General features: G+C 49.5%; 1 protein-coding gene across 4 annotated transcripts in view; it reads left to right on the forward strand.

The window, feature by feature from the left end:
• LOC137154743 (low density lipoprotein receptor adapter protein 1-like) overlaps nt 1–14,192 on the forward strand; it is a 30,111-nt gene extending 15,919 nt beyond the window's left edge. The window contains exons 5-9 of one of the 4 annotated variants that reach the window (XM_067550541.1): nt 4,632–4,704; nt 5,110–5,225; nt 9,341–9,393; nt 11,120–11,151; nt 11,385–14,192. In XM_067550541.1, coding sequence (XP_067406642.1) covers nt 4,632–4,704; nt 5,110–5,225; nt 9,341–9,393; nt 11,120–11,151; nt 11,385–11,536 — 426 coding nt within the window. In that variant the 3' untranslated portion in view covers nt 11,537–14,192. Of the gene's footprint in view, nt 1–4,631; nt 4,705–5,109; nt 5,226–9,334; nt 9,394–11,119; nt 11,152–11,384 lie in introns of all 4 variants that reach the window. The other 3 variants (XM_067550544.1, XM_067550545.1, XM_067550543.1) reach the window with 3 other exon arrangements.
• The last annotated feature ends 1,215 nt before the right edge of the window (nt 14,193–15,407 follow it).

The raw sequence follows: 15,407 nt of genomic DNA on the forward strand, positions 1-15,407 counted from the left end.
TCCATTCTGAAAACTGACCATTTATTCCTACCCTTTGTGTCCTACGTTTTAACCAGATACTGATCCAGGAGAGGATCTTTCTTCTTATCCCTCTTATGACAGCTTACTTTGCTTAAGAGCCTTTGGTGAGGGACCATGTCAAAGGCTTTCTGAAAATCTAAATACACTATATCCACTGGATCACCCTTGTCTGTATGATTGTCGACCCCTCTAAGAATTCTAGTAGATTAGTGAGGCATTTTACAAATACCATGTTGACTCTTCCCTACAAATCATATTCATCTATGTATCTGATAATTCTGTTTTTTACTATAGTTTCAACCAGTTTGTGTGATACTGAAGTTAGGTTACCAGCCTGTAACCAGCATCACCTCTGGAGCCTTTTTTAAAAATTGGCATCACATTAGCTATTCTCTAGTCATCTGGGACAGGAGCTGATTTAAATGATAGGTTACATCCCACAGTTAGTAGTTCTGCAATTTCACATTTGAGTTTCTTCAGACTCTTAGGTGAATCCCATCTTGTCCTGGGAACTTATTCCTGTTTAATATATCAATTTGTTCCAAAACCACCTCTAATGACACCTCAATCTGGGACAGTTCCTCAGATTTGTCACCTAAAAAGAATAGTTCAGGTTTAGGAATCTCCTTCACATCCTCAGCCATGAAGACCAATGCAAAGTATTCTTTTAGTTTCTCTGCAATAGCCTTACCTTCCTGAAGTGCTCCGTTAGCATCTCGTTTGTCCAGTGGCCTCACTGGTTGTTTAGCAGGCTTCCTGTTTCTGATGTACTTACATAATTTTTTGCTGTTGCTTTTTGAGTTTTGGTTAGTTCTTCAAATTCTTTTTTTGGCCTTCCTAATTATGTTTTTACACTTCACTTTCCAGAGTTTATGCTCCTTTCTATTTTCCTCAATAGGATTTAACTTTCACTTTTTAAAGGATGGCTTTTTGCCTCTAGCAGCTTTTTTTACTTTGTGGTTTAGTCACGGTGACACTTTTTTGATCCTCTTACTATGTTTTTTTAATTTGGGATATACGTTTAAATTGAGACGCTGTTATGGTGTCTTTAAAAAGTTTCCATGCAGCTTGCAGGGATTTCACTTTTGGCTCTGCACGTTTTACTTTCTGTTTAACTAACTTCCTCGTTTTTGGTCAGTACCCCTTTCTGAAATTAAATGCTATCATGGTGGGCTTCTTCGGTGTCTCCCTTGCCCTCCAACACACACAGACAGGGATGTTAAATTTTATTATGGTCACTATTACCAATTGGTTCAGCTATATTCACCTTTTGGACCAGATCCTGTGCTCCACTTAGGACTAAATCAAGAATTGCCTCTCCTCGTGGGGGTTCCAGGACTAGCTGCTCCAAGAAGCTGTCATTTAAGGTGTCAAGAAACTTTCTCTGTATCCCATCCTGATGTAACATGTACCCAATCAATATGGGGAAAGTTGAAATCCCCCATTATTATTGAGGTTTTTTTATTTTTATAGCCTCTCTAATCTCCCTGAGCATTTCACACTCACTATCACCATTCTGATCACGTGGTTGGTAGTATATCCCTTTTGCTATATTCTAATTAGTCAAGCATGTAATTACTATCCATAGAGATTTATGGTGAAATTTGGTTCATTTAAGATTTGTTACTTCATTTGACTCTGTGCTTTCTTGTGTGTGTGTATATGTATATGTATAGTGCCACCCCACCCCGCCACCAGTATGACCAATTCTATCCTTTCTATATATTTGTACTCTGGTATTATTATGTCTCATTGATTCCCTCATTCCACCAAAGTTCTGTGATTCCTATTATATCAATATCCTCATTTAATACGAGGCACTCAAGTTCACCCATCTTGAGTATTTAGACTTCTAGCATTTGTATATAAGCACTTAAAAAAAACTGTCACTTTTTAGCTGTCTGCCATTATGTGATGTAATTGAATGAGACTCTTTTTCATTTGTCTGTTTCTCATCAGATCCTGCCCGTATTTTATCCTCTTCCATCCTCTCCTGCTTAGCAGGATATGGAGAATCTCCATTAACAGATCCTTCCATAAGGGATGTATCTGCACGAACCATGTGCTCCTCCCCACCTGTCAGATTTCCCCCAGCCCTTAGTTTAAAATTGATCTGTGACCTTTTTAACGTTACGTGCCAGCAATCTGGTTCCATTTTGGTTTACATGGCACCCATCCCTCCTGTACAGGCTCCCTCTTTCCTCAAAGGTTCCCCAGTTTCTAATATGTCTAAACCTCTCCTCCCTACACCATCGTCTTATCCACGCATTGAGACCCTGGAGTTCTGCCTATCTAACTGGCCCTGCGCGTGGAACTGGAAGCATTTCAGAGAATGCTACCATGGAGGTCCTAGTCTTCAATCTCTTACCTATCAGCCTAACTTTGGCCTCCAGGACCTCTCTCCTATCCTTCCCTATGTCACTGGTACCTACATGTACCACAACCACCAGCTCCTCCTCAGCAGTACACATAAGTCTATCTAGATGTCTCGAGATCTGCAACTTTCGCACCTGCAGGCAAGTCACCATGTGGTTCTCCTGGGCCTTACAAACCCAGCTATCTATGTTTCTAATGATCGAGTCCCCCATAACTATTACCTGTCTCTTGCTAATAACTGGAGTTCCGTCCCTTGGAGAGGTATGCTCAATGCAATAGGATACCCTGACATCTGGAAGGAGAATCCCAATAATGGTATCGTTTCCCTCTGCTCCAGATTGATGTTCTCCTTTCCTGAGACTTTCATTCTTCTGAACAGTACAGAGGCTGTCATACCTGAGGTGGGACCATTTATACTAGTCCTGGAAAGTCTCACCTATGTACCTCTGTCTCCCTTAGCTCCTCCAGTTCAGTCACCCTGGTCTCCAAAGTCTGTATGAGGGCTCTGAGGGCCAGAAGCTCCTTGCACCGAATGCACACAAACGCCACCCGTCTATTAGGCAGATAATCATACATGCTGCATTCAGTGCAATAAACTGGATAGCCCCCACTCTGCTGCTGGACTTCTGCCTGCATTCTCCTTTTACTCCAGCAGCTCTTCCTTTTATTGTTTGTTTTTTATCTGGTGGGGGGGATATTTTCTTTAGTTTAAAGAATGTTAATGAAGTGTATCTAGACACTCCCTTCCCCTCTTTCCCCCCAATTCCCTCACAAAACTCCCCAGTTCACTCGCTCTTCTGGTCACTTCGGAGCGGGCTTTTTAAACTCCCTGTTCTCTCTGTGTAGCCCTGCCCACTGTTAAAGGGTTCTTAGGTGAGAGAGAACCTGGGTGTTTGTGTCCCTCACCTTTATAGTCCAGTCACCCTTTGAAATGCATTTCCCTGAAGGTTATTGCTAGATAGTTCGTTCCAGCAGTGAGGAAGGAGACATGGAACCTCTTTCACCACTAGATTCCATGTTGTTGTTTGCTAAAATGCAGATCGATCTGTTCCTGCCCTCCTTTGTTGCCAAAGAATGGCCACATGACAGGTGATTACCCATCAACTTTGATGGCACTTGGCTAGAGGCATCAGCTTGTCCTGTCTTTGAGAACCCGGTTTACCTCCTGCCCAGACTTGTCTGGTAAACACATTGTAGTTATAATTGCAGCTCATGTTCTTAACTCTTATTACACATTTCGTACATACACTACTCAAGAATGCTGAGGATGAATGTGTTACTAGTTTTTAAATGATACCTCACAAGGCATATTTCACACACACATTATTTCAGTAAGGTGCATGGTGTGAATACGGGGGTGCTTTCAGTCACAGTGACACATGCACCTCATGTCTCCTGCTCTGCACAAGAACAGTGTTAACCCTTTTTCACCCACTGGGTAACAATGCAAAGAACAGAGGAAAACTGAGGCACACAGAAAATTCCCATTTCATCATAGCCCCTCCAGCCCTTCATCTTCCCCACCTAAAGTGTCTGCTGCTCCCAGTGGACTTGCTCCTTTTGCTGACTAGGCTTTCAACCAGCAGCCCCCCTGGCTCATGCAGTTGTGAGTCTTCCAGCCCCTGGTGCTTCTCATCTGGATTGAGAGCAGCAGAAGGAGACAAATTCCTGGGCGGAGGGAGATGGGGTTTGAGATGATAGGCCCACCAAGTACCGCATTCTCTATTGCTGCCCCCCCTGTCCTAGGGAACTGGACTGGCTAGTGCCCTGTGGATTTATGAAAGCAGTGAATGCAATCTTACCCTGGTCCCCATCCCTAAAGCCTAGCCGCTCCAGGACTCTGTTCTGTTCCTGGCTCTTCACTATGCTTGTGCCCTTCCCCAGTGCCCCTGCAGATCTGGTCACCCCTCCCTGGGGAACAGACACTCTGTGTGCTCTGAGCCCCATCCCGGGTGACTCTACCCTACTTTCTTTCTCCCCTCTTCAGGCTCTGGGAGTGCAAAGGGTTGTGGGGGGAGGGGTGCTGAAGGAAAAAAGTGATGCCCCTGTGGCCAGGGGAGATGGGGGCTGGGGCTTCAGTGGGCAAGGGGCACTGGCAGATGCAGGGGTGCTGGCCATGGGGTGCATGGGGGCACTTGTAGGGGTTCTGGGTGAACAGGAGGCTTTGGCAGGAGGGGCTGCTGGGGTATCAGAGGGTGCCTCCTTATTGACCCCCTTGTGTGTCTTGCACACAGGCCCAGGCCGTGACTCTGACTGTGGCTCAGGCCTTTCAAGTGGCGCTAGATCGCTGGGAAGCAGCACAGGCAGGTAGGAGAAAACAGTCCACTGGCACCTCCCTCTGACCAACCCTCGAATCCCTTGGGACTGAGTAGGGCTGCTCCCTGCACTTTTTGGGGAAACACACCACAGCATGAAGAGCTGCTTTCCCTGAGCCAGCGCTTCTGGGTCCCTTTCCACCCCCACCCAAGCACCCTGGTCCTCTGGCAGTGACCGTTCCCAGCTTGGCTATAATCATTTAATGATTCCCCCACCTGCTGAGTTTAGATGCAGCTTGAAGCTCTGGAGGCCCCTGGGAACCCACGTGAAACCTGCTCCTCAGCTGGGGATTTCCTAGGAGTCCCACTCCCCCCCCATTGACCCCACCCAAGCAGATTCTATGGTATCTGCCTCCAAGACTCCCAGGCTCTCAGTGCTTCTTTTACCCTGTTTCAGGCTCTGTGCAGGAACAGCCCCACCCTTCATGTACCCTGGAGAGCAACAGGCCAGGCAGCCCAAGTGAGCCAGCCTCAGTCCCCACAAGGAGCACCCCATTCAAACACCACTTAGAGGTACAGTATATCCAGAACATTGCCTCTGTAGGCGCAGACTGAGTCCTCCAGCAGAGAGTCTGGCTTGCCCATCCCCACCACAGCAGAAAGCAGTGCAGCGGGGCCTGGCTCCCCCCAGGTATCTCCAGGACTGGGCTTCTGATCTCTGGGCATAAGGGAAGATCAGAATGCTAGGAAAAAGCAATTCCTCTCCTGCTGTCTCCCCTGACTGAGGCTCCCTACCTACTGGCTTGTGCTGCTGCCTCTTGAGCCCTCTCCCATTCTGGGCAGAGCTGCACCTCGGGGCAGGCTCTGGTGCAGGACGAGGGTGAGTCTCTTTGACTTCCAGGGATGGGGCAGGGCAGGCGATTTGCTGAGCGGTGCTTTCTGTCGAAGCTGTCTGTCATGTGAGTTCCTACCATATCCAGAAGCGTGCTGCTTGCTTGGAACTAGAATTCAGGATGTGACGGAGAGTCTGCCAAGATTCATCAAGCCTTCTGACTGCTACCCCTTACTACTTCTCCTCGTGGGCACCAGTGATACTGCCAAGAATGACCTTGAGCGGATCATTGCAGACTATGTGGCTCTGGGAAGAGGGATAAAGGAGTTTGAGGTGCAAGTGGTGTTCTCGTCCATCCTCCCTCTTGAAGGAAAAGGCCCAGGTAGGGGCCACCAAATTGTGGAAGTAAATGCAGGTGGCATCAGAGAGAGGGTTTTGGATTCTTTGACCATGGAATGTTCTAAGAAGGATTGATAGGAAGAGATGAGATCCATTTAACCAAGAGAGGGAAGAGCATCTTCGCAGACAGGCAGGCTAATGTAGTGAGCAGGGCTTTAAACTAGATTCGCTGGGGGATGGAAACCTAAGCCCAGAGGTAAGTGGGGAAGTGGGATACGGGGAGGAAGCACAAGGAGAAGGGTGCAACGGGAGGACTCCTGATCCATACTGAGAAGGCAGGGCAATTGGCTAGTGATCTTAGGTGCCTGTCCACAAACACAAGAAGCCTGGGAAACAAGCAGGAAGAATTGGAAGTCCTGGCACAGTCAAGGAACTATGATGTGATTGAAATAACAGAGTCTTAGTGGGGGTAACTCACATGACTGGAGCACTGCCATGGATGGGTATAAACTGTTCAGGAAGGGGAGAAAAGTTTCAGGAGTTGCACTGTATGTAACAAGCAGTATGACTGCTCAGAGCTCTAGTATGAAACTGGAAAAAAGCCTGTTGAGAGTCTCTGGGTTAAGTTTAGAAGCAAGAGCAACAAGAGTGATGGTGTGTTGGGCGTCTGCTATAGACCACAAGACCAGGACAGTGAGGTAGACAAGGCTTCCTTCAGAGACAACTAACTGAAGTTTCAGGGTCACAGGCCTTGGTCACTCACCCTGACATCTCCTGGGAGAACAATATAGCAGTGCAAAACAATCCAGGAAGCTTTTGGAGAGTGTTTAAGATTACTTCCTGGTGCAAGTGCTGGAGGAACCAACTAGGGGCTGAGCTCCTTTTGACCTGCTGCTCACAAACGGAAAGAATTGGTAGGGGAAGTGGATGGAAACCTGGGCAGCAGTGACCATGAGATGGTCGAGTTCAGGATCCTGACAAAAGGAAGAAAGGAGAGCAGCAGGATATGAACCCTGGACTTCAGAAAAGCAGACTTTGACTCCCTCAGGGAGCTAATGGGCAGGATCCCCTGGGAGGCTAATATGAGGGGAAAAGGAATCCAGGAGAGCTGGCTGTATTTTAAAGAAACCTTACTGAGGACACAGGAACAAACCATCCCGATGTGCAGAAAGAATAGCAAATATGGCAGGCAACCAGCTTGGCTTAACAGAGAAATCTTCAGTGAGCTTAAACACAAAAAGGAAGCTTATAAGAAGTGGAAGCTTGCACAGCTGACTAGGGAAGATTATAAAAATATTGCTCGAGCATGCAGGAGTGAAATCAGGAAGGCCAAAGCACAACTGGAGTTGCAGCTAGCAAGGGACGTAAAGGGTAACAGGAAGGATTTCCACAGGTATGTTAGCAACAAAAAGAAAGTCAGGGAAAGTGTGGGCCCGTTACAAAATGGGGGAGGCAACCTAGTGATAGATGATGTGGAAAAAGATGCAGTACTCAATGCTTTTTTTGCCTCTGTCTTCACAGACTAGGTCAGCTCCCAGACTACTGCACTGGGCAGCACAGAATGGGGAGGAGATGAGCAGCCCTCAGTGGTGAAAGAACTATTTTAGGACTATTTAGGAAAGCTAAACATGCACAAGTTCATGGGACCAGATGCAATGCATCCAAGGATGGTGAGGGAGTTGGCTGATGTGATTACAGCGCCCATTGACCATTATCTTTTAAAACTCATGGTGATCAGGGGAGGTCCCATGAGATGGAAAAAGGCAAATATAGTGCCAATCTTTAAAAAAGGGGAGGAGGAGGATCTGGGGAACTGCAAACCAGTCAGCCTCACCCCAGTCCCTGGAAAAATCATGGAGCAGGTCCTCAAAGAATCCATTTTGAAGCACTTAGAGGAGAGGAAGGTGATCAGGAACAGTCAGCATGGATTCACCAAGGGCAAGTCATGCCTGACCAACCTGATTGCTTTTTATGATGAGATGACTGGCTCTGCCGATGTGGGGAGAGCGATGTGGACATGATATACCTTGACTTTAGCAAAGCTTCTGATATGGTCTCCCACAGTATCTTTACCAGCAAGTTATAGATGTATGGGTTGGATGAATGGACTATAAAGTGGATAGATGGCTGCCTGGATCGTTGGGCTCAACGGGTAATGATCAACAGCTCAATGTTTAGTTGGCAGCTGGTAACAAGCAGAGTGCCCCAGAGGGCAGTCCTGGGGCTGGTTTTGTTAAACATCTTCACTGATGATCTGGATAATGGGTGCACCCTCAGCAAGTTTGCAGATGACACTAAGCTGGGGGGAGTGATAGATACACTGGAGGGCAGGGATAGGATACAGAATGACCTAGACAAATTGGAGGTTTTGGGCCGAAAGAAATCTGATGAGGTTCAACAAGGACAAGTGTAGAGTCCTGCACTCAGGATGGAAGAATCTCAATCACAGCTACAGACTAGGGATCGACTGGCTAAGCAGCAGTTCTGCAGAAAAGAACTTGGGTGCTACAGTGAACAAGAAGCTGGATATGAGTCAACAGTGTCCTGTTATTGCCAAGAAGGCTAACAGCTTATTGGGCTGCATTACTAGAAGCATTGCCAGCAGATCGAGGGAAGTGATTATTCCCCTCTATTCGCACTGGTGAGGCCACATTTGGAGTATTGTTTCCGGTTTTGGACTCCCCACTACAGGAAGGATGTGGGTAAATTAGAGAGAGTTCAGCAGAAGGCAACAAAAATGATTAGGGAGCTGGAGCACATGATTTATGAGGAGAGGCTGAAGGAATTAGGCTTATTTAGTCTGCAGAAGAGAAGAATGAGGGGGGATTTGATAGGAGCCTTTAACTTCCTGAAGAGGGGTTCCAGGGAGGATGGAGCTAAGCTGCTCTCAGTGATAGTAGATGACAGAACAAGGAGTAATGGTCTCAAGTTGCAATGGGGGTGGTCTAGGTTGGACATTAGGAAAAAGTTTTTCACTAGGAGGGTGGTGAAGCACTGGAATGGATTACCTAGGGAGGTGGTGGAATCTCCATCCTTAGAGGTTTTTAAGGCCTAGCTTGACAAAGCCCTGACTGGGATGATTTATTTGGGGTTGGTCGTGCTTTGAGCATTGGGTTGGACTAAATGACCCACTGAGATCCCTTCCAACCCTCATCTTCTATGATTCTATGAATTCTGTGTTCTTGCCACTCCAGGCCCTTCCCTTGTGCCCTAGCCTAATGAATTCCACCCACCCACACACACTTGCAGGGTAGACTTTGGTTCACGGTACCATACCCCCACCCTGCTGATTCCCAGGAAAAGATAGTGCCCCTTTCCAGTGCAAAGCCTAATAGGGTTGTTGTCCTGTAGCTTGGGACATCAGGGCAGCATTTGGAGATGTGGCCAGGGCATCAGCCCTGTAGATAGGAGGTGTGGTGAGGTTGTTGGATCCATGTTGGATCTGAATGGGAGCAGTACCCCTGACAGTCATCTATTGGGGAATTAAACCTTCCTTTTTCTTGATTACTAGGAAGAGGAGGAGGAGGAGGAAGATGATGATGATGATGATCTCAATGAAGCCTTTTCTGGGTAGGTGACCATAGGATTGTAGGGCCCACTGAAACTGTCCTGAAGCCTGAGGAGTAGGGGCCATTTCCTGGCTTGAGATGAGCACTCCAATTTCTTCTCCCTATGAAGGTGTCAGCACTGCACCCTGCTCCAGGCTTCTGCAAGATGCTATGTCAAAGGAGAACTGCACTGAAACACACATTTGTGGGGAAGGGGATTGTGTCTGTAGTTTCCTCTTCCTGGAGCCATTCCTGGGGAGCAGTGCTGTATGGTAACACCCCCAAGATGCACTCCGTGGGATTGGACTGCAGAATTCTGTGCACCGTAGATAGTGAGGAAGCTAAAGGGGAATGAAAGATGGTTCAGCCAGAGCAGGGCAGGAGGTTGTAAAGAGCAAATCTCAACAAGCTACGTTGGTTTGATTCTTTAAATTAGTCACAGAACATGCAGAGTTTGGGGGTCCTGATGGGGGGTGTGACCTGCAGATAGGGGCACCCCAAAGGTGGAAAGGGGGGCTCTCCCTGGAGTTTGGGGTAGCCTTTGATACTATATCTGCCAAACTCTTGCTTGAGATTGTCTTGTGCAGGAACGTGGCTCAATCAGTGCCCTGAGCCCTGACTGATCGTTAACCCAGCGGAGTCCCTGCATTTGGGGACCCAGAGATTGCAGTGAGGTCTGAGCTCATATAGAGGCTTCATGGAAGCTCTTTGAGGGATGGGGCTGACATCACATTAATGACACTAGATGGGCAGTAGCTGTGAGATAGAAATAACCTGCCTAGACACCGCAGTGACAGGTGCGCAATGAGACCCTAGAGACCACATCCGCCTGTCAGTTGCGATCATCTCATCTGATCTCCTGTATGACACAGACCAGAGATCTTCTCCAAAATAATTTCTCTTGATTTAGAAACTGCAATTGAAGGAGAATCCATCACGAGCCTTGATAAATTGCAACCATGAGGCAGTGCAGTTCTTCCTATAATCTCCCCTCTCTATGGAGGAGAGATTAAAAAGACTGGGACTTTTCAGCTTGCAAAAGAGACTAAACAGGGATATGACCGAGGTCTATAAAATCATGACTGGTGTGGAGAAAGTGAATAAAGAAGTGTTATGTACTCTTTCACATAACACAAGAGCCTGGGGTCACCCAATGAAATTAATAGGCAGCAGGTTTAAAACAAATGTAAGGAAGTACTTCTTCACACCGCACACAATCAGCCTGTGGAACTCGTTGCCAGGGGATGTTGTTGTGAAGGCCAAAACTATAATGGGGTTCAAACAGATAAGTTCATAGAGGATTGGTACAACATCAATGGCTATTAGCCAAAATGGTCAGGGATGCAACCCGGTGCTCTGGGTTTCCCTAGCTCTCAGAAACTGGGTGTGGACAGCAGGGGATGGATCACTCAATGATTGTCTGCTCTGTTCATTCCCTCTGAAGCACCTGACACTGACCACTGTCAGAAGACAGGATACTGGGCTAGATGGCCATTGGTCTGACCCGATGGCTGTTCTTATGGACTGCTCTCTGGATGCTTCTGGTGAGATCTGGTGGGGTCACAGCACAGGCAGATCAGCTGCAGTGAACACATGGCCTTTTCATCTTATCTGCCCTGGCGAGTGGGTGGGTCTCCCTGTGTGTACATGGACCTCTGTATTTGTTGTGGCCCGTGGGGTTGGTGGCCAGATCCAACCCCAGTGCTATAGGAGGAGGACGTAATGTGTGCTCTCTGCTTTATTCCAAGCTGCACAGAGGAGGGCACTCGAGACACAGCAGGTAAAGGGCCTTCTGTTGTATATCCTCCTCTCTGCTCCCGCCCAAGCATTCCCTGTAGCAACATGCTCCGAGGTGCAGCGGGGGTGATGCTAGAGCAGAGGCCTTGCCAGCAGGGAGGATTCATAGGCCCAACCCAGGAGGGTCCTGCCTGCTCTCCCCTCCCGTCTCCTCTCTTGGACCCATCCTCCCTAGGCCACTCACAGCTCTGGGGCTCATGCCCTTTTGTGTTTCAGACTTTGTCTCCCCCACATCAGGAGGCAGCTCGTCCATCATGCACTTACCACGGAGTTGGGCCCAGCCTGGGGTGCCCCCGACGCAGCAGGATGAAACGGGATGGGGGCATTGGAGGTCAACCACCCACCCGCCACAGGGGACCCTTCTCTAAGGTTTCCACAGGCTAACGAGGCTTTGTCTGTCTTCCGGTGTTTACATATCACAATGGATTAACCAATCAGAATCTTCTCTGTGCCTGAGGCTCAGATCCATGGCACCTGTACCTGGGATGTGGACGAAGCAGCACCTCTTCCGCACATTGTGCTCGGGGCTCAGGCCAGGCGGCATAGCTCTCCTCTCTGGCCTGTGCCTTTGGACTAACTGGCAGCTCTCCCTGCTCTGGTTCTGAGGCTTGACAGTCAGCTTTCCTTGACTCTTTTGTAAGTTCATTTGTGCTGGTACTAGTGAAGGTGCCATGCCTGCAACCTCTGGGCTTCCCCAAACCAGGCTCAGCTCAGGCAGTGGCAGGGCTGGCTTCCCACACCCACTGACCTGCTCTGTGCCACCAGCCAGCTCTGCAGGGACTTCCTCTAGTGGGGCAAAGGGAGTGCAGCATCTGTGACCTGCCTACTCCTCAGCCTATCCACTGAGGGTGCCAGCAATGGTCAGTTGGAATTGGTGGGATGTGGCCACTGCAACCCTATGGGCCCCAAAACAGCCCCTTGTGCTCCCTGTTGCACTGGGCTGGGCTTGACCCCAGGATAAAGGGTGCTGCTTGCTCTCCCTACTGACTGGGCTGGCAACTCAATAGGCCCTTTTCTCCCCTCCGCTGTCTGGTTCTAGGGCACAGCTGTGCCAGGGCTTTGGCCTCATCCATGTTGGGTAAATGCAGCATGCTAGAAAAAGTTAGCCGGCAAACAGCGCGCTGAGCACCACTTGGCACCCAGCATGCACCGGGCAGATGTCTTCCATATTGTGTTCCTGAGCACGACTGCCCCACCATGGGAGCTCACCACTGTTAGCTGGGTGTGCATTCCCAGGCACGCTGGGTGTGCAACGGTTCTCACCGCTGTTAGCTGGCTGTGTGTTCCCAGGCACGGGTATGTAGTCATGCTCACTGCTGTTAGCTGGGCATGTGTTCCTGAGCATGCTGGGTGTGCAGGGGTGCTCACTGCTGTTAGTTGGGTGTGTGTTCCCGGGCACGCTGGGTGTGCAGGGGTGCTCACTGCTGTTAGCTGGGCATGCCTTCCAAGGCACACTGAGTCGAGAACGTTGCTCAGTGCCATGTTTTCTCTGGCTCACCTTTTCTTGCTTGCTGTGATTACTCTGTAGATGAGACCTATGGCTCTAGTCTTTCCCATTCCTGTAGCTGAAGCACAGAAGTCTGAACTGAAGGACTGCCTGGATGATGCACTCTGTCCTTATTGCCTCTCTTTGGAATAAGGGTCAGCAGATTTCTGCTTCTTAAGGGGAGTCATAACTTGAGGCCAGGAGGGAATGCTCTGAGTATCTGGTCTGACCTCCTGCCTAGCCAGACCTGAGGGTGCTGCCCACAGATTCAGGTAGTGTAGAAAGGGGTTACTCTCTCCTCCGGTGCAGGTGCCACACCCCTTTGCTGATTACTCCCAGACCCCATCGCTTTTGTGTCTAGTGGGTGGAGGTCCCCACTGCTCTGACACCTGCTGCCCCCACACACTTTACTACAGATTCTGTCATGGTGAAACTGCTGGTTTTTAAATGAAAATGCCACCTTTGTAGAATGCGATAAAATTAGTTTTTTAACATTGTAAGTTTGACTCTGTCCATGTGGTCTCTGGCATAGATTTCCCGGGTCCCTCTGAACTTTGGGAGGGGAAGGGTTTCTGAGGGCCAGGCCTGTGTTCGTGCCATGACAGGGCTGTGAAAGTACAGCCCATAAACCTGGGTCAAATTGCCAGCTCCCACAGAGCCAGGGGGCAAGTGAGCCGTACAGCAAGGGTTTCTGGGGGCAGTGGGACGGCCAGGCTCCACTCCCCACACTTGTCTTGTTAAATGAGTCAAGGCCTGGTCCCCTTCAGGAACACAGGCTAATGCCCTCTCCTTCTGCTTTCACTTGGTATAATGTGGTATGCATGCCCCTTTGTCCCAACAGGGAGCTGGCTTCTGAGCCCTTCCATCCCCTCTGCCAGCGGGTGTCTCCTGCAGCATTCACCTCCCACCACACAGATATGGCAGCCCTGCTTCTGGTCCACAAGGAGAGCATCCTGCCAGGTTTCCTTTCTCTCTGCTCTGGATCCTGCATTTTCTCTCTCTTGCTCTCATTTTCTCTGAGACGCCATCCTGGGAGGGAACAAGACCCTTGCTGGTCCCTCTGCAGCCTCCAGCCCCATTTCTCTGTCAAACTGTTGTGGTGCCAAGTGCATGTGAACTGGCAGCCCCAACCGGTGCCATAGAGCTGCAAAGATGGATGGTCGATTCTCTGTTTACAAGGCCCTGTAGAGCAATGGGACCACTGTGGGAGAGAGGGTAATGGCTGAATCACCTTCCCCAATAGGGACACCTGGCACAAACCTGGCAGCAGCCCCCAATAGGGACCAAGCCTGGGCTGATGTCTTGTGCAAGCTCCTGGGGAAGTATGGGATAGGATGAGACAGCAAGTGCTATGCTAGCTAGAAATCACCAACACTGATTTGGAAAATGAGAGAGAACTGTGCCAAGGGTGTGGTGCCAGCTTCTTGTGTGTATATGCAAGAGTGTGTGTGCGCGTGTGCGTGTGCATGTAACAGGATGGGGTTTATCTGTTTGTCGGTGACAGAGAGATCCCCTCTATGTGACTCAGCCAGCAACAGCATCGTCACTGGGGTCCAGCCATCAGTGGAGACCCCTGGGCAGCAATACTGGTTGCTACCCATGCTGTCTGGAGAGAAGCAGAGAGTACATCTCCCTGATGGGCATGGATGGATGGCAGAGGGCCCGCTCCCAAAGGGAGAAGTATGCTGTCTCCAGAACTGCCATGCCCCTGGGAGCGGTTCTGTTCTGAAGATGGCTGGTGAGAGCACAAGGCTCTCTAGCTGCTGTGGAAGGGGAGGCCTTTTTTGTGTGGGGAGCTAAAGGAAAATCCAGGAGCAGAGTCAATGGGACCCCCGTCCCCCAGCTCTGACGCAGCCTTGGCTATTTCTCAGTCTGCCGTTGTCACTAGCCTGTATCAGAATCTCCAGGGCTTCACGTGTCTGTTTGCACTGCCCAACCATCCCGTCCTGCACTAGTGGGTCTGTCCCTTGGCCTTGGCAGCTGGCTCCCAGCCACTGTGCATGCACTGGAGTAGCTGCCACAGTGACCATTCTGCCTTTGAGCCAAGAGACTTTTATTGAAAAGACCCTGCCATGGGGAGTCACTTGCCCTGCCCCCTGCATGTTCCTGTGGCAGGAGCTGAGCAGCACCTGGAGGAAAGAGTCCTGAAAGTGCTTTGCTTGAAGATTTGGTTCCTGGAAGACACTGGATCCTGTGATTCTCATCAATCGTGGGGCTGCAAGACAGCATCCTGGCCCCAGAGGGAGCAGGGCCCAGGCTACAAACCTGTCATTCCTCAGTGCAGACTGTTCTGTGTTCTCCTCTGATGGCGGAAGGTAGATATGGGGGAAGGGGGCTGGGGTTGGCTAGAAGCAGTGCTAGTTCTGAATGACAGAATTCACTCAATTAGTGACACCACATGGACTCTGAGGGTTGGGTGCTTACAGGTGGTGTTCAGCTTTCACTGCCCTGGGTACAGCTCTGCCCTGAATGCATCCCTGGATGAGGGTAGCGAGCAGTGCAGACAAGCTGTTTTGTCCATACAGTACAAGAACTTGGTGGGTTTTGTGGGTGATTGAGTTGTTGGGGTCAGCTCTTTCCAGCAAAAGGTCCCTGTGGAATAAACACTGTCTTGTCCCATAGCAACCTGGCCAGGGGACTGCTGTCTGCTCTGGGGGAGAAATAACAGCTGCAGTCACACACTGGCAGGGGGCAGTGAGGCAGGAGTGGGATTAGAACCTGTTGGACTGGAAGCTTCTCCCTAGGGCAGAGCT

The sequence above is a fragment of the Emydura macquarii genome, unplaced genomic scaffold (genome assembly GCF_026122565.2).
Source record: "Emydura macquarii macquarii isolate MOO-44397 ecotype Brisbane River unplaced genomic scaffold, CSIRO-AGI_Emac_v2 contig_1300, whole genome shotgun sequence".
Lineage (NCBI taxonomy): Eukaryota > Metazoa > Chordata > Testudines > Chelidae > Emydura > Emydura macquarii.